This window comes from Pongo abelii, chromosome 5 (genome assembly GCF_028885655.2).
Source record: "Pongo abelii isolate AG06213 chromosome 5, NHGRI_mPonAbe1-v2.0_pri, whole genome shotgun sequence".
Lineage (NCBI taxonomy): Eukaryota > Metazoa > Chordata > Mammalia > Primates > Hominidae > Pongo > Pongo abelii.
In genome coordinates this window covers 151,272,345-151,290,675 of record NC_071990.2, presented here as the reverse complement: position 1 = coordinate 151,290,675, position 18,331 = coordinate 151,272,345, and the positions used below count along the sequence as shown (strand labels likewise).

The following is an 18,331-nucleotide window of genomic DNA, read 5'->3' as shown; positions in this document are numbered from 1 at the left end:
GGTGAGCTAAGATCGCACCATTGCACTCCAGCCTGGGCAACAAGATCGAAACTCCGTCTCAAAAAAAAAAAAAGAAAAGAAAAAGAATTGATTTATAAGAGGGCTGTAGTCATTCTTCCTAGTCAACAAATTTTTATTGGTCAACCACTGTTTCAGGCTCTTTGTTCTGCATTGGGTAAGTTCTTGCCCTTTTGTGGAGCTTACCTAGTAAGGGAGATTAAATAATCACCCAGATACATGTAGAATTACAGCTATATATGGCGTGAATGAAGAGAGGAGAGTTACATGGTACTGTGGACTCATATAATAGTGGGTTTTTTTTTTTAACCGCATCAAGAAGTTCAGAAAAACCCTTCCTTACAAACTGATTAATAAAGCTGATATCTGAAGAAGTACAGAGTTAATGGGAATGGGTTTAGTGAGTGTCCCTTTGCATGGCTGCTTTGGCAGATTCTGATGCCACAAAAAAATGAAAATGCTTGGAGCACTGAACACAAGATTGTGAAATGTGACTGGAAAAGTCCATAGGGGCCTGATTCTGCAGAACTGTTTATTAATTTTATCCTAAGAGCAGCAGAAAGGTGTAGTAGTGTTTCAAGCAGGGTAATAACATTATTAGATTTGTATTTCAGAAAGATGGCTGCAATGGATGAGAATGGGTTAGAGAGGAGCGAGGATAGATATGAGGACGGGTGTGATAGGAAACACAGTAGTTTCTGAGGGTAATTTGGGCTTGGGCAATAGCAGTGAAGAAAATGAATGAATTAAGAGGGATGGGAGTGGTAAAATTGACAAGGACTTGGTAATAGATTACATATGGTGCGTGATGATAGAAGGGGATAACTTAGGTTTTTGGCTTAGAAAAATAGATGGATGATAATACCCTACATTAAGAAAGGGAATGTTAAGAGAGAATAGAATTGGGTGGGAAAGATCATAAATCTGGCTATAGTTTTCCAAGTGGAGACGTCAAGTAGGGAGCTGGGTATGTATGTATGAGCCATGCATATGAAATAGGTCACCTAAGGGATGTTACATAGACAAAATAATAAGATGGCCTGCAACCAAGCTTATTATTTAATAGCTAGTAGGAAGGGGTAAACCTGCAAAGGGGGCAGAGAAGAAATAGGTGAAAAGGAAGAAAACCAATAAGGTTTTCAGTGTTTTGGAAGCCACAGTAAGAGAATGTTTCAAGAAGGGGAGGGAATGGTTAAAATGCCAGATACTGCTAAGAAAGAGATGTTGACCAAGATGAGAGCTAAAAAATAATCTTGTTGACTTTAGTGACGTGGTGTATTAGTTTGCTAGGGCTGCCATAACAAAATAGCACAGACTGGGTGGCTTAAACAATTAAGATTTATTTGAGTGCTGGAGACTAGAAGTCCAAGATTAGTTACTGGCAGGTCTAGTTTCTTCTGAGGCCATTCTCCTTGGCTTACAGATGGCTGCCGCCTTGCTGTGTCCTCATATGTTTGTCCCTCTGCATGTGCATGTGTCTGGGGTCTCCGTCTCCATGTCCAAATTTTCTCTTACAGGGATACAGGTCATACTGCATTAGGACCCACCCTAATGACCTAATTTAATCTTAATTACCAAATACAGTCACATCTTGTGGTACTGGTGGTTAGGACTTCAGCATATGGATTGGGGGTTCAGCAAATGAGGTAACTTGTCATGTCATGGGAGCATAATTCAGATTGGAGTGGGTTGAGGACTAAATAGGATATGTAGTAGTAAAAAAAACAAGGTATACCTTCAAGAAGTGTTTCTGGAGGAGAGAGTGAGGACATTAGCAAGAGTAGAGCTTCTCAAACCATCTATGGTAATTTTTCAAATTTCCAATTCATCATGACTTCAATTCATAATTTTATAACATACAATAAATTATTAGAAAATGAAAATTTAAGTGCCAGGCATGGTAGCTCATGCTTGTGATCACAGCACTTTGGGAGGCTTGAGCTCAGGAGTTTTAGACCAGCCTGGGCATCATGGTGAAACCCTGGCTCTACAAAAAATTATCCAGGTTTGGTGGCATGTGCCTGTAGTCCCACCTACTCAGGAGGCTGAGTTGGGGGGATTGCTTGTACCCAGAAAGTTGAGGCTGCAGTGAGCTGTGATTGCACCGCTGCACTCCAGCCTGGGCAATAGAGTGAGCCCCTTTCTCAAAAAAAAAAAAAAGAAAGTTAAAATTTTAAATGACATAAAAATATAAGTTTAGGCTGGGCACAGTGGCTCACACCTGTAATCCCAGCACTTTGGGAGGCTGGGGCGGGTGGATCACCTGAGGTTGGGAGTTCGAGACCAGCCTGACCAACATGGAGAAACCCCGTCTCTACTAAAAATACAAAATTAGCTGGGTGTGGTGGTGCATGCCTGTAATCCCAGCTACTGGGGAGGCTGAGGCAGGAGAATCACTTGAACCTGGGAGGCAGAGATCGCGGTGAGCCGAGATCGCGCCATTGCACTCCAGCCTGGGCAACGAGAACAAAACTCCGTCTCAAAAAAAAAAAAAGAAAATAAAAGAAAAAAATACATATATGTATATGTTTAAATAGTTTATCATTGTATTTAACAGACATAAGTTTATTCTGTCAAATTTCTATAAATGTTTCTCAATCCTCACTCTCCATTTCCATACTTAATCTCATGTCAGTTTGTGATGTATCTTATGTCAGTTTGTGGACCAGCACCAGATAACACTTTGAGGTAGAGCTCTATATATGGGAGTGGAAGGAGAGTCTTTTTTTTTTTTTTTTAAGTAGAGACTTAAACATGTTTAAAAGATAATTAGAAGCCTCCAGTTAAGAGGATGAAATTAAATATTCAGGAGATACTTGAGGATCAAGTAAGCTTCCTGAGAAACCGGGAGGAATAGGATCCAAAGCATAGCATGAGGGACTATTAGCCTTAGATAGAGGAACAGCTATTTTTCTCTAACAGCAGCAGACGGGCCTAGGTTATGTAAGGAAGCTAAGGGAGTACTTTCTGATGCCTGCTGTTTTCTCTGAAATAGAAAACCAAGTCATTTTCTATGAGTGATGAGTGAGGAATAGAGCAGGCAGTTTGAGGGGACGGAGGACTGGCAATAGTGAGACTATAGAAAGAGTTTCCTGGTGGTGCTGAGGCCATCAAAGGATGCTGATCCTGAATTATAGTAAAATCAGTCTGCCCACTGCATCACTTTTTCTTTTAAGTTAAAAACAACAACAAAAAAAGATAGCTGGAATTATCCCTGACTGGAGTTTCACTGAACCAGTACAAAATAAGATCGATAATATTGCTAAAAGGGTAATTTTTTTTTTTTTTTTTTTTTTTTGAGACAGGCGTGAGCCACCGTGCCCGCCTGAAAGGATAATTTAAATCCTTAATCAGAGCATACTCCTCCTCTACCTTTATCGGCTTCTTATTCTTCCAAATTCCTTGTCCATGGCCTGGCTACCTCTTAGATCCCATCCAATACCACATTCCCCCCTCATTTACTGTTCTACAGCCATACTGGGTTTATTTTGTTCTTGGAAAATACCAAGCTCCTACCTCAGGACCTTTATGCAGTCTTTTTTTTTTTTTTTGAGACAAAATTTTGCTCTGTCGCCCAGACTGGAGTGCAGTGGCACTATCTCAGCTCACTGCAACCTCCACCCCCTGAGTTCCAGTGATTCTCCTGCCTCAGCCTCCCAGGTAGCTGGGATTACAGGCATGTGCCACCATACCCAGCTAATTTTTGTATTTTTAGTAGAGACAGGGTTTCACCGTGTTGGCCAAGCTGGTCTTGAACTCCTGACCTCAGGTGATCCACCCGCCTCGGCCTCCTAAAGTGCTAGGATTACAGGCTTGAGCCACCGTGCCTGGCCTGTGCAGTCTGAACTCATATATTATCCCTCAGAGGAGCCCTTATCCCTTTCTAGCCTCCTGTTAGTCTCTATCATTTGATGCCATTTATGTTTCATTCACAGAGCATTTATCATACCCTGAAGTTACCTCGTTTATTTATTCACCTGCTTTGTGTCTGGCTTCTCCTTCGAGAATGTAGGTTCCATGGGCCAGGGATGTTCTGTTGTTTACCAATGTCATTGGATTGCTTAGAGCAGTGTCTGGTATATAGTTGATGCGCAATAAATATTGAATGAACGGCCCGGGTGCAGTGGCTCACGCCTGTAATCCCAGCACTTTGGGAGGCCAAGGCGGGCAGGTCACGAGGTCAGGAGTTCAAGACCAGCCTGGCCAGCATAGTGAAACCCCATCTCTACTAAAAATACAAAAAATTAGCTGGGCATGGTGGTGGGCGCCTGTAATCCCAGCTACTTAGGAGGCTGAGGCAGGAGAATCGTTTAAACCCGGGAGGCGGAGGTTGCAGTGAGCCGAGATTGCGCCATTGCACTCCAGCCTAGGTGACAAAGCGAAGACTCCATGTCAAAAAGCAAACAAACAAACAAAAAACCCAAATATTTAATGAATGAATAAAAAGGAGGTGATCTCGGAGAAAAAGAATAGAGAGGGAAAAACAAAGTGATAGACCATGGATTTAAGTTGGCTAAAATGTGTCATAAAGAAAGAGGAGGGCCAGGCTAGGCACGGTGGCTCATGCCTGGAATCCCAGCGCTTTGGGAGGCTGAGACGGGCGGATCATGAGGTCAGGAGATCGAGACCATCCTGGCTAACACAGTGAAACCCTGTCTCTACTAAAAATACAAAAAACTTAGCTGGGCGTGGTGGTGAGCGCCTGTAGTCCTAGCTACTCAGGAGGCTGAGGCAGGAGAATGGCGTGAACCCGGGAGGCAGAGCTTACAGTGAGCCGAGATCGCGCCACTGCACTCCAGCCTGGGCGACAGAGCGAGACTCCGCCTCAAAAAAAAAAAAAAAAAAGAGGAGGGCCAAGTACGGTGGCTCACGCCTGTAATCCCAGCACTTTGAAGGCCAAGGTGGGAAGACTGCTTGAAGCCAGGAGTTTGAGACCAGCCTGGGTATATTAGGGAGACCCCGTCTCTACAAAAAGTTTTAAAAATAGGCTAGGCTTAGTGTCTCCTGCCTATAATCCTAGCATTTTGGGAGGCTGAGGAAGGAGGATCACTTGAGCCCAGGAGTTTGAGACTAGCCTGGGCAACTTAGACACCATCTCTACAAAAATAAATAAATAAAATAATTAGCTGGGCTTGGTGATGCATGCCTGTAGTCCCAACTACTTGGAAGGCTGAGGTGAGAGGATTGCTTGAACCCAGGGGTTCAAGGCTGCAGTGATTCATGATCATGCCACTGCCCTGTAGCCTGGGTGACATCAAGACTGTCTCAAAAGAATAAAAATAAGAAAAAGGAGGACTGATAAAGTAGGGGATTAACCTTGGAGATGTTGGCTGGATGCGGTAGCTCATGCCTGTAATCCCAACACTTTGGGATGCTGAGGTGGGCGGATCACCTGAGGTCAGGAGTTCAAGACCAGCCTGACCAACATGGTGAAACCCCATTTCTACTGAAAATACAAAAATTAGCTGGGTGTGGTGGCACCTTCCTGTAATCCCAGCTACACAGGGGGCTGAGGCAGGAGAATCGCTTAAACCCAGGAGGCAGAGGTTTCACTGAGCCGAGATCATGCCACCACGCTCCAGCCTGGGCGACAGAGCAAGACTCTGTCTTAAAAAAAAAAAAATCTTGGAGACCTTGGTGGGGTTGCTACTCAATAAAGTTTAAAAACTTTTGCAGTAGGAGTAAACAGAAGAAGAAGTTGTAGTCTGGGAGTATAAGCGTATAAACCTTAAAGTAGTGATTCTGAAACAAGAGCAGATATGAGTAATACCAAAATTTGAAATATAATCATGAGAATGATACTTGATGTGGAGTGGAAGAGGGGACGTCAAGAAGCTGAGATATAAGGGCAATAGATGGTTTATCCTTGTGGATATTGAGGTTACAGGATGAAGGCAGGGCTTAGAGTAGACTGAATGCTGAAGCTGTGGCTGAATGAAACAGAGCAAATAGGTAGGAGCTCATTAGGTGAGACGAATTAGTGTGGCCTCCCACATAGCATGAAGTTCAAAAGAGCTGGCTCTTTAAAAGGAGTAATATCAACCTGTAAGAACAAATGTTAGAACCCCATCTTTTGGCCAGGTTATTTTTAAAGAAAACCTTAATTTCAAAGGGCTGAAAGGAAAGTAGTATCAGCAGAAGAAAACCAGCTTCAAGGAGGTGGCAGGAAAGTTTGGAGGAGAGGTTACTGATAAGGCACATTTGCTGGCTGTGGAGCCAAGTGGATCCAGAGGGCATAGTGGAAAGGTTCAGGAAGTGGAAGAACTTGGAGAGCTCTGTGGGAGGCGCAGAACAACAGGGGTGACTGTATACTCTAAAAGCTGAATGAGTGACATGGTGTATTTTGCCTCAGCTGGCCTCTGAGGAAAGTGAGAAAGAGCCTGATGGCCAGAGGACTTGTCCGGTTTATCCGGAGTGATAATGTTCCCCAAACATAATTTACTCACTTGCTTTTTGTCTGGCTCCTCCTTCGAGAATGTAGACCCAAAATGCTGTCCAGCCTAGATGAAAGGGAGTGTTAAACTGAACATTATGAACATTTACCACATTTTACCACTTTTTTTCTCAGATGTGTTGTTAGATGTATTTTTGCCCAGGATGATGTTGACCTTTCAAATTTATTAGTATTCTTTTTTGTTTTGTTTTTAATGGTAATGAGTGTTTGTATTTAGATCTCTACTTTTGTCATGCCTGGGAAGACATTCGCAAGAGGTACCCCAATATTATTGAATAGTCTTTTGTTTTTTTCTAGTGCTTACATGATTTCATCTTTAATATTTAAACCTTTAGTCCTTCTGGAATGTATATATGTATTGTCTTTATACCAATGTATCTTGCATATTTTTCCTAAGTGGCTGGACTATTCTATTTTAAATACTTCTCTTTTTTTGGTATTGTATTTTTTTTTGCTTGTTTTATTGATTTGGAAATTCTATTAAAGACAGTTTCTGTAAAATCTATACCTTATTTAATGTTCAGCTAATTATAGCCTACTATCTTTTTCTGTTTTAAAAACCATATTAAAAGGCCAGGTGCAGTGGCTCACACCTGTAATCCCAGCACTTTGGAAGGCTTAGGCGGGCGGATCACTTGAGGTCGGGAGTTTAAGACCAGCCTGGCCAACATGGCGAAACCCCGTCTCCACTAAAAATACAAAAGTTAGCCGGGCGTGGTGGCGCACGCCTGTAGTCCCAGCTACTCAGGAGGCTGAGGAAGGAGAATCGCTTGAATCCAGGAGGCAGAGGTTGCAGTGAGTCTGCCACTGCACTCCAGCCTGGGTGACAGAGTGAGACTTTGTCTCAATTTAAAAATATATATATATATATATAAAAATATATTTAAAATCAGTAGTAGCTATGAAAATTACAAATAGATATGCCCTTTGGCCTAATAATGCTACCTCTAATAATTTATCTACAAATATACATGTATATATATGAAATTATATCTCTTCAAAAATATATATATTTTTTTGAGTTGGAGTCTTGCACTGTCACCCAGGCTGGAGTGCAGTGGCACAATCTCAGTTCACTGCAGCGTTGGCCTTCTTGGTTCATGCAATTCTCCTGCCTCAGCCTCCTGAGTGGCTGGGACTACAGGTGCACATCACCACGCCTGGCTAATTATTTTCTATTTTTAGTAGAAATTGAGTTTCCCCATGTTGGCCAGGCTGGTCTCAAACTCCTGGCCTCAAGTGATCTGCCTACCTCAGCCTCCCAAAGTGCTGGGATTACAGGCGTGAACCACCACGCCTGGTCAAAAATAAATAAAATTCTAAAAGGTAAAAGGAAACCACTTAGTGAAATTTTATTTTTATAACTCTTTTTTTTTCTTTTTTTGCTAAATTGAGCCAAATAACATGTATTATTACCTCACATATCATTTTTTTGTAGTGAGAACGCTTAAAATTTACTCTCAGCAATTTTCAGGAGTACAATACGTTGTTATTAACTACAGTCACCATTTTGTACAAGAGATCACTTGAACTTTTTTATATTTTTATAATTCTTGAAAGAGAAATGAGTATCATTTGTAATCAGAATTGCAAGCTAAGGTTTTCAAAAATAAGAGGTTAAAAACATGATTCTTTTTTCTCTTTATCTCTCTTATAACCATAGGGAATGTGCAACAATCAGTTAACCGCAAACAGAGCTGGAAAGGTTCTAAAGAATCGTTAGTTCCTCAGAGGCATGGCCCACCACTAGGAGAAAGTGTGGCCTATCATTCTGAGAGTCCCAACTCACAGACAGATGTAGGAAGACCTTTGTCTGGATCTGGTATATCAGCATTTGTTCAAGCTCACCCTAGCAACGGACAGAGAGTGAACCCCCCACCACCACCTCAAGTAAGGAGTGTTACTCCTCCACCACCTCCAAGAGGCCAGACTCCCCCTCCAAGAGGTACAACTCCACCTCCCCCTTCATGGGAACCAAACTCTCAAACAAAGCGCTATTCTGGAAACATGGAATACGTAATCTCCCGAATCTCTCCTGTCCCACCTGGAGCATGGCAAGAGGGCTATCCTCCACCACCTCTCAACACTTCCCCCATGAATCCTCCTAATCAGGGACAGAGAGGCATTAGTTCTGTTCCTGTTGGCAGACAACCAATCATCATGCAGAGTTCTAGCAAATTTAACTTTCCATCAGGGAGACCTGGAATGCAGAATGGTACTGGACAAACTGATTTCATGATACACCAAAATGTTGTCCCTGCTGGCACTGTGAATCGGCAGCCACCACCTCCATATCCTCTGACCGCAGCTAATGGACAAAGCCCTTCTGCTTTACAAACAGGGGGATCTGCTGCTCCTTCGTCATATACAAATGGAAATATTCCTCAGTCTATGATGGTGCCAAACAGAAATAGTCATAACATGGAACTATATAACATGAGCGTACCTGGACTGCAAACAAATTGGCCTCAGTCATCTTCTGCTCCAGCCCAGTCATCCCCGAGCAGTGGGCATGAAATCCCTACATGGCAACCTAACATACCAGTGAGGTCAAATTCTTTTAATAATCCATTAGGAAATAGAGCAAGTCACTCTGCTAATTCTCAGCCTTCCGCTACAACAGTCACTGCAATTACACCAGCTCCTATTCAACAGCCTGTGAAAAGTATGCGTGTTTTAAAACCAGAGCTACAGACTGCTTTAGCACCTACACACCCTTCTTGGATACCACAGCCAATTCAAACTGTTCAACCCAGTCCTTTTCCTGAGGGAACCGCTTCAAATGTGACTGTGATGCCATCTGTTGCTGAAGCTCCAAACTATCAAGGACCACCACCACCCTACCCAAAACATCTGCTGCACCAAAACCCATCTGTTCCTCCATACGAGTCAATCAGTAAGCCTAGCAAAGAGGATCAGCCAAGCTTGCCCAAGGAAGATGAGAGTGAAAAGAGTTATGAAAATGTTGATAGTGGGGATAAAGAAAAGAAACAGATTACAACTTCACCCATTACTGTTAGGAAAAACAAGAAAGATGAAGAGCGAAGGGAATCTCGTATTCAAAGTTATTCTCCTCAAGCATTTAAATTCTTTATGGAGCAACATGTAGAAAATGTACTCAAATCTCATCAGCAGCGTCTACATCGTAAAAAACAATTAGAGAATGAAATGATGCGGGTAAAACCTTTTAAAATGTCCATTTATATACTTAATCATCTGTTTGCTTGATGTTTATTTTAAAATATTGTGTCCAGTATTTTTCTTTCTTTTTATAGCTAAATACAATATATTATCAGTTACAGAATTTAAAAGCGAATAAATATTAAAGTACTTTTGTAGCATTTTATTTTAGTATTTCAAGATTTATTCAGAATTTCCTATAATAAAATCTCGTGTAAATTAAGAAAAATATAATTTGCGGTATACAGTTTAGGGGTACATAATACCTTTATATGAAAATTGGAGGAAGGGTTGTCTTCTAGGTTTCATACAATATCTTACAACATTTAAAAATAAACTAGAAATATGTGGGTCTCAGGCCAGGGCATGGTGGCTCACTCCTGTAATCCCAGCACTTTGGAAGGCTGAGGGGGTCAGATCATGAGGTCAGGAGATCGAGACCATCCTGCCTAACACAGTGAAACCCCATCTCTACTAAAAATACCAAAAAAAATTAGCCGGGCATGGTGGCGGGCACCTGTAGTCCCAGCTACTCTGAAGGCTGAGGCAAGAGAATGGCATGAACCTGGGAGGCGGAGGTTGCAGTGAGCCGAGATCGCGCCACTGCACTCCAGCGTGGGCGACAGAGCGAGACTCCGTCTCAAAAAAAAGAAAAAAGAAATATGTGGGTCTCATCTCTTGATATACTTACGAAACATTTACTTTTAGAAAATTTGGAGTTTATAGGTTTATTCATCACATAGATCTTATTAAAAAGTGTAAAAGAAGTTCCCTTCAGTTATTTCTCCCTTCTCATTTCATTTTTATAATATACTGGAGAAAAATGTGCTAAAATTATTTAGTGAAACTATACTAAAAGGGAGATCAGAGTAAGTAAACACTTTAATCTGTGTTGTCATTCCACATAGATCTCTTCCCTAGATATTAAAGTAGTACGATCATCATTTTTTGTTTGTTTGTTTTTGAGACAGAATGTCACTCTGTTGCCAGGCTGGAGTGCAGTGGCCCCATTTCGGCTCACTGCAACCTCCGCCTCCCGGGTTCAAGCAGTTCTCCTGCCTCAGCCTCCCCACTAGCTGGGACTACAGGCGCCCGTCAGCACGCTGAGCTAATTTTTTATTTTTAGTAGAGGCGGGGTTTCACCGTGTTGGCCAGGCTGGTCTTGATCTCTTGACCCCGTGACCCACCCACGTCTGCCTCCCAAAGCGCTGGGATTACAGGCGTGAGCCACTGCGCCCGGCCATTATTGTTTTTATCATATGCTTAGAATTCAAAGATTTGACTCCTAATCTTACATCTGTTACTCACAATCCAAGAGGCTTAACCTTGTGATTAAACACCTTTATATACTTGAACCATTATTTTAAAATGATTTTAACAAATCTGATTTTACAGTATTGTTATTTCTATTTTATATTTTATTAAATGAGAAATACCATAATAATTTCTATGACTTATCCATATTTTAGTTCTTAGGATTTCTTACTAAAGTCTGTCTATGTGTATTTTCTTAGTTTATTTTTCCTTTTTCCTCTTCACTTTCACTAATAGCTGATTTAAACTTTTATGGTGTTGGAAGCTTTGCTGACTTCTGTAGTCTCCATTACTGTGTAGGCAAGTAAGATTTTAAGAGAAACAGTTCTGAACTAAGTCTGGCATGCCATCCTTCTTAAAAGATTTTGCATGCAAATGTGAATCCTAACAGAAGCATGTGGTTGCTCTATTTTAGTCTTGTATTTCTAGAATTAGACCCCACTTTTCCAACTGAATTTCTTTTCTATTTAAACCCTTTAATTAATTCTTTATTAATTGGCCAAAATGTTTCTCCCTTCTAAATCCAGGCATTCCATATCTATAATATTTAGAGGTTTTTCTTTTTAATCTATTTTTTGATATCTTCATGAGTCACACTGAAGTATTCCTAAATATCCAAAGGATATCTTGTAAACAACAAGGTTGTTCTTTTCGAAGTAGGAGAAACCCTTTGCAATTTGTGTTAGTGGTGGACTGTGAGTCGCACCTTTACTGTAATGCCCTGAAAAATAGAAAAGGAAAGATTATTAATGACTGTTGTATATTTATTGAGAATAGGGAAAGGATTGGTGGGTTAGAAAAGGCATTGTTTTGTTGTTCTTTGGTACATTAATTTTTTAGAATAAATGAGCCTGAAGTGGAAGAATTTTTTTTCATGAAAGACAAAATAGGAAGAATATTTGAGGCCTAGGCATTCCACCAAGAGAAGCATATACAGAGAGATAAATGAAGATGCATGTTAACAGATGTTTGTTGCACATTGAGAACCTTTTTTTTTTTCCGAGTGCATTAGAGAAGAGTAGAAAGCTTACTCATCTGGTACCCTCTTCTTGCGCTCCGCAGCTGAATTTGCATATGTACTCACTTTGAATATCCTTTTAACTACCCCTTAGGCTGCACTTTTGATCATTAATTTCCTTTGAAATGTTTTCTAGATTTCTAACATGCTTTATTAAAAATTATGCATTTAACCTTTAAATATATGCCTGAATTTTTCCCAAGCTATTTCTTAATATTCAATATTGAAGAAGATAATTCTTATTTAACATCTAGTTTATTTGCCTAGGTTGGATTATCTCAAGATGCCCAGGATCAAATGAGAAAGATGCTTTGCCAAAAAGAATCTAATTACATCCGTCTTAAAAGGGCTAAAATGGACAAGTCTATGTTTGTGAAGATAAAGACACTAGGAATAGGAGCATTTGGTGAAGTCTGTCTAGCAAGAAAAGTAGATACTAAGGCTTTGTATGCAACAAAAACTCTTCGAAAGAAAGATGTTCTTCTTCGAAATCAAGTCGCTCATGTTAAAGCTGAGAGAGATATCCTGGCTGAAGCTGACAATGAATGGGTAGTTCGTCTATATTATTCATTCCAAGATAAGGACAATTTATACTTTGTAATGGACTACATTCCTGGGGGTGATATGATGAGCCTATTAATTAGAATGGGCATCTTTCCAGAAAATCTGGCACGATTCTACATAGCAGAACTTACCTGTGCAGTTGAAAGTGTTCATAAAATGGGTTTTATTCATAGAGATATTAAACCTGATAATATTCTGATTGATCGTGATGGTCATATTAAATTGACTGACTTTGGCCTCTGCACTGGCTTCAGATGGACACACGATTCTAAGTACTATCAGAGTGGTAAGTAAACTCATAAAATTTATTTTAGTTTATTCATAATAATGTAATTTATTGATATAGTAAAATATAAGATGGTATCATCACTGGATGAGAGCCAGAAGATGTGGGTCAGGTCTTGATTCTGTTGGATAAACTTGGGTGAATCCTTTAGGCACTTAGACTTATAAAATGAAAGAATGTGCTAGACTTGATTATTTCTAAATATTATTAACATTTTTGAGTCACACCTTTTACATTTTATTTGAAAATATGTCAGACAAATAACTTTTTTTTTTTTTTTAATGGAGTCTTGCTCTGTTGCCCAGGCTGGAGTGCAGTGGCACGATCTTGGCTCACTGCAACATCCCCCTCCTGGGTTCAAGTGATTCTTCTGCCTCAGCCTCCTGAGTAGCTGGGATTACAAGCACCTGCCACCATGCCCGGCTAATTTTTGTATTTTTAATAGAGATAGGGTTTCACCATGTTGGCCAGGCTGATCTCGAACTCCTGACCTCACTGATCCACCTGTCTCAGCCTCCCAAAGTGCTGAGATTACAGGTGTGAGCCCCTGCACCTGGCCAAATAACATTTTAAAAATAATTTTTTAATGAATCCTCATATCCACCATTCAGTTAAAGAACTAGATTATCAGTACTTTAGAAGCCCCTAAACAATCACTTCCCCTTTTCTCCTCCACAAAGATAATTATTATTTCAGAACTTTATAATCGGTTCTTTACTTTTATCGATACTTTTATCACAAATGTGTATATCTTTAAATAATATATTATTTCATTTTGCCTACTCTTTAACCTTTATTTAAATATAATCTATATATATTCTTTGTGTTGACTTTTTTGAGGTTCCTCCATGTTATTGCATGTAACATTTATTTTCACTACTATTTAGGATTTCATTACATGACTGTTACACAACTATATAACCCTAAACACTTTATGATCCTTGATCCTATTTTATCCTCACAATGTCACTGTGAGGCAGGATGAAGAAACAGACCCAGTTAGATGAAGTAACTTGCCCAAGGTCAGACAGAAATCAAGTGTAAGGGCTAGGCTTTGAACCCAGGTTTGTCTGATTTCAGGGCCCATGTTATTTCTACTACACCACACTGCCTCACCAAGATCCCTCCAAGCGCTAATGGAAGTGTAAGTCAATCTAACATTTGTTAAATACTATGTACTAGGTGCTTAACTATATTCTAATATGCTCACAACAATTCTCTGAGGTAAGTATTATTAGCCTCCTGTGCTTCTGTGAACACAAGTAGATTGACATTAAAATGGGTAGAACTGAGACAATTGAACCTACTTTAATGTTTGACATAGTGGAATTTAGTGTCTCCCCAGATTTGACTGAATTATTACCTGGAAAGCCTCTTAAAAACATGATTCCTAGGCTCTATTCCCGTCTTTTGATCAAAAATCTTCACTGGGGCATAGAAATCTTTTTGTTGTTTTTTGTTTGTTTGTTTGTTTGTTTTTGAGACGGAGTCTCGCTCTGTTGCCCAGGCTGGAGTGCAGTGGTGCAATCTCGGTTCACTGCTAGCTCCGCCACCCAGGTTCACGCCATTCTCTTGCCTCAGCCTCCCGAGTAGCTGGGACTACAGCCGCCTGCAACCACGCCTGGCTAATTTTTTTTTTTTTTTTTTTTTTTGTATTTTTAGTAGAGACCAGGTTTCACCGTGTTAGCCAGGATGGTCTCAATCTCCTGACCTCGTGATCCGCCCGCCTCGGCCTCCCAAAGTGGCTGGGATTGCAGGCGTGAGCGACCGCGCCTGGCCTGTTTGTTTTTTTTTTTGAGACGGAGTCTTGGTCTGTTGCCAGGCTGGAGTGCAGTGGCGCGATCTTGGCTCACTGCAACTTCCATCTCCTGGGTTCAAGCGATTCTCCTGCCTCAGCCTCCCAAGTAGCTGGAATTACAGGTGTGCTCCACCACACCCAGCTAATTTTTGTATTTTTACTAGAGATGGGGTTTCACCATGTTGGCCAGGATGGTCTCAATCTCTTGACCTTGTGATCCACCCTCCCCGGCCTCCCAAAGGGAAATCATATTTTAATCAAACATCCCAGATAAATATTACAGTTAGGTTAATTTCTTATATTCTAGGTGACTTCATGCCATCTATATGTCAATGAATTCCAAATCTCTCTCTCCAGAAATGGCCTTTCTCTGAAATTCTTAATTTCTCTATCCAGCTGCTTCCTGGCTATCTTCACATGGATTTCAAATAGGCCTTTCAAACTTCACATGACCCATAAAGAACTCTTTTTCTTTTTTTAAGCATAAATCAGATACTGTTATCTTCTTGCTTCGAACTCTGCAATATCTTTTCACTTTACTTGAGGTAAAAGGCAGACCATTTCTATTGCTTGCAAAACCCATGTGTATTCCTGCCGCATTTCTTACAGTTCTTGCCCCATTTCCTACACTTCTCCCCTTTATCAGCTGCACTGGTCTTCTCTCTGTTGCTGTTATTTCTGTGTGGAATACCTAATCCTGATTTTTAAATGGTTGAGTCCTTGTTTTATTACGATTTAGCTGAAGTCACCTTCTCAATTGGTCTTCCCTAGCCATTCAGTCTTATGTAGCTATCCAGTCACATTTGTTACATCGCCCTGTGTTGATTCTCTGTGTAGGGTATGTCACTGTTCCTTATATGTGTAATTGTTTGTTTTGTTTCTTTTCCTACTAGAATGTAACCAGAGCTTTGTCTTATCACTGTCATTTATTGAATGAAAGATGGATCTAATTTGTTTGAAAGTTTGTCCAGAGTAGTAACAGGGAGTGGGCTAAATAACAAACTCTTAATCTCCCGATGACTCATATTGTTGTTATTTAACATTGCATAAATTGCTAAATCTTAGGCTAATTTTTTTTTAAGTGTAAAATCCTTCCTATTGACATCTCAGAAAGCAGGCTCTAATTGGTAATAAACACCATCAGTGATTTGGCATACATTGTGTCTTAGTTTGTCACAAGGGAGAATATTGTTAACCCTAAACCATGATGTCAGAAGATTAAATAGACTTCAGGTTTACTGTCGTCCTTGTTGACTTTATTTATTTATTCTTTTGTTGTGCAGGTGACCATCCACGGCAAGATAGCATGGATTTCAGTAATGAATGGGGGGATCCCTCAAGCTGTCGATGTGGAGACAGACTGAAGCCATTAGAGCGGAGAGCTGCACGCCAGCACCAGCGATGTCTAGCACATTCTTTGGTTGGGACTCCCAATTATATTGCACCTGAAGTGTTGCTACGAACAGGTAAAGCACTTCTTTCATATATATTCTCAGTAGGCCTTTAGACCAGCCAAAACGACACTAGAATATGCCTTATTTTTTAGTCTTATAATAAAAGTATTAATTTTAAAGTATAAATTGGTGATTTAATGTTAATTTTTATTGTATTCTGAGCATTTTTAAAGTGCTTATAAATAACTAACTTTGATATCTTATTTTAGGATACACACAGTTATGTGATTGGTGGAGTGTTGGTGTTATTCTTTTTGAAATGTTGGTGGGACAACCTCCTTTCTTGGCACAAACACCATTAGAAACACAAATGAAGGTAAGGTATGGCATCTATATCAAAAGAATTCTCACAAAGTTGCTACATCATTGACTTTTATTTGTTAGTACTTAGAGCATTTTAGTCTGGAGTTAAAGAATGAACTTGGGCCGGGTGCAGTGGCTCACACCCATGATGCCAGTTCTTTGGGAGGCTGAGGCAGGAGGATTGCTTGAGCCTAGGAGTTCAAGATCAGCCTGGCAACAATGTGAGACCACATCTCTACAAACAAATATTTTTTAATTTAAAAAAGGCAAAGAATGAACTTGTAAGGGTATATGAACTCACCAGAATTGCATGTGTGAACTCCAGTCTCCATGATGCCATATCCCCATAATCTTGTATGCCCCCTCACTCATACACCATACTCATATATCATATATCATTCTCAAAAAGGTCTTTAGGCTAGGCACGGTGGCTCATGCCTGTAATCCTACCACTTTGGGAGGTGTAGATCACCTGAGGTCAGGAGTTTGAGATCAGCCTGGCCAACATGGCGAAACCTCGTCTCTACTAAAAATACAAAAATTAGCGGGGTGTGGTGGCGGGCACCTGTAATCCCAGCTACTCGGGAGGCTGAGGCGGGAAAATCCCTTGAACTCGGAAGGCAGAGGTTGCAGTGAGCCAAGATCTCGCCATTGCACTCCACCCTGGGTGAAAGAGTGAAACTCCTCAAACAAAACAAAACAAAACAAAACAAAAAGGTCTTTAGTCCATTTTGAAGATTTATTCCAGTTTACTCTTTGTCACCTACTGCCTCCTGGCTTTGTCTCCTTCTATGCAAACTACAAACAAATGTTTATATCCCCACTTGAAAATACCTCTGGCACTTAAATGAGAAGCTACCCACAATTTTGACCATACACTGTCTGATTTAATACCCTTTAGTGATTGTCCGTGGGTTAAAGTTGAAATTTGCCCTCTGTTCATACCGTTCCCTCTGTCTGGAATGTGCTACTTCCATCTCTCTCCTCTATAACCCTTCCTCCTTTCTGAAGTCTAATTAACTCCTGGTCATTCTTTTTTTTTTTTTTTTTTTGATACAGAGTCTTGCTCTGTCATCAGGCTAGAGTGCAGTGGCGTGATCTCAGTTCACTACAACTTCTGCCTCCTGGGTTCAAGCAATTCTCGTGCCTCAGCCTCCCGAGTAGCTGGGATTACAGGCACGCGCCATGACACCCAGCTAGTTTTTGTATTTTTAGTAGAGACGAGGTTTCACCATGTTGGCCAGGATGGTCTCAATCTCCTGAACTCGTGATCCTCCCGCCTCGGCCTCCTGATCATTCTTAATTATTCTTTGAGGGCCAGACATGATGGCTCATGTCTGTAATCCCAGCACTTTATTTATTTTGAGATAAGGTCAAAACATTTCAGCTACGGTGGAATGCAGTGGCGTGATCTCCTCTCATGCAACCTCTGTCTCCTGGCTCAAACGACCTATCTCAGCCTCCTGGGTAGATGGGACCGCAGGTGCATTTTTTTTGTATTTTTTGCAGATACAGGGTTTTGCCATGTTGCCCAGGCTGGTCTCAAACTCCTGGGCTCAAGTGATCCACCCACCTCAGCCTCCCAAAGTGCTGGGATGGGTGCAGTGGTTGACACCTGTAATCCCAACACTTTGCAAGGTCGTGGCAGACAGATCACTTGAGCCCAGGAATTTGAGACCAGCCTGGGTAGCATGGTGAAACCCCATCTGTACAAAAAATTCAAAAAACTTAGCCAGGCATGGTAATGCATATTTGTGGTCCTAGCTACCCAGGAAGCTAAGGTTGGAGGGTCACTGGAGCCTAGGAGACGTTGCAGTGAGCCATATTTGTGCCACTGCACTCCAGCCTAGGTGACAGAGTGAGATCCCGTCTCAAAAAATAAAAAATTTGGCTGGGTGCAGTGGCTCACACCTATGATCCCAGCACTTTGGGAGGCCAAGGC

General features: G+C 40.9%; 1 protein-coding gene across 4 annotated transcripts in view; it reads left to right on the top strand.

The window, feature by feature from the left end:
- LATS1 (large tumor suppressor kinase 1) overlaps nt 1-18,331 on the top strand; it is a 67,812-nt gene that overhangs the window by 31,336 nt on the left and 18,145 nt on the right. For all 4 annotated transcript variants that reach the window (XM_063725052.1, XM_009242355.4, XM_063725053.1 and 1 more), the window contains 4 exons: nt 8,136-9,649; nt 12,252-12,834; nt 15,916-16,098; nt 16,296-16,402. In XM_063725052.1, coding sequence (XP_063581122.1) covers nt 8,136-9,649; nt 12,252-12,834; nt 15,916-16,098; nt 16,296-16,402 — 2,387 coding nt within the window. The remainder of the gene's footprint in view (nt 1-8,135; nt 9,650-12,251; nt 12,835-15,915; nt 16,099-16,295; nt 16,403-18,331) is intronic.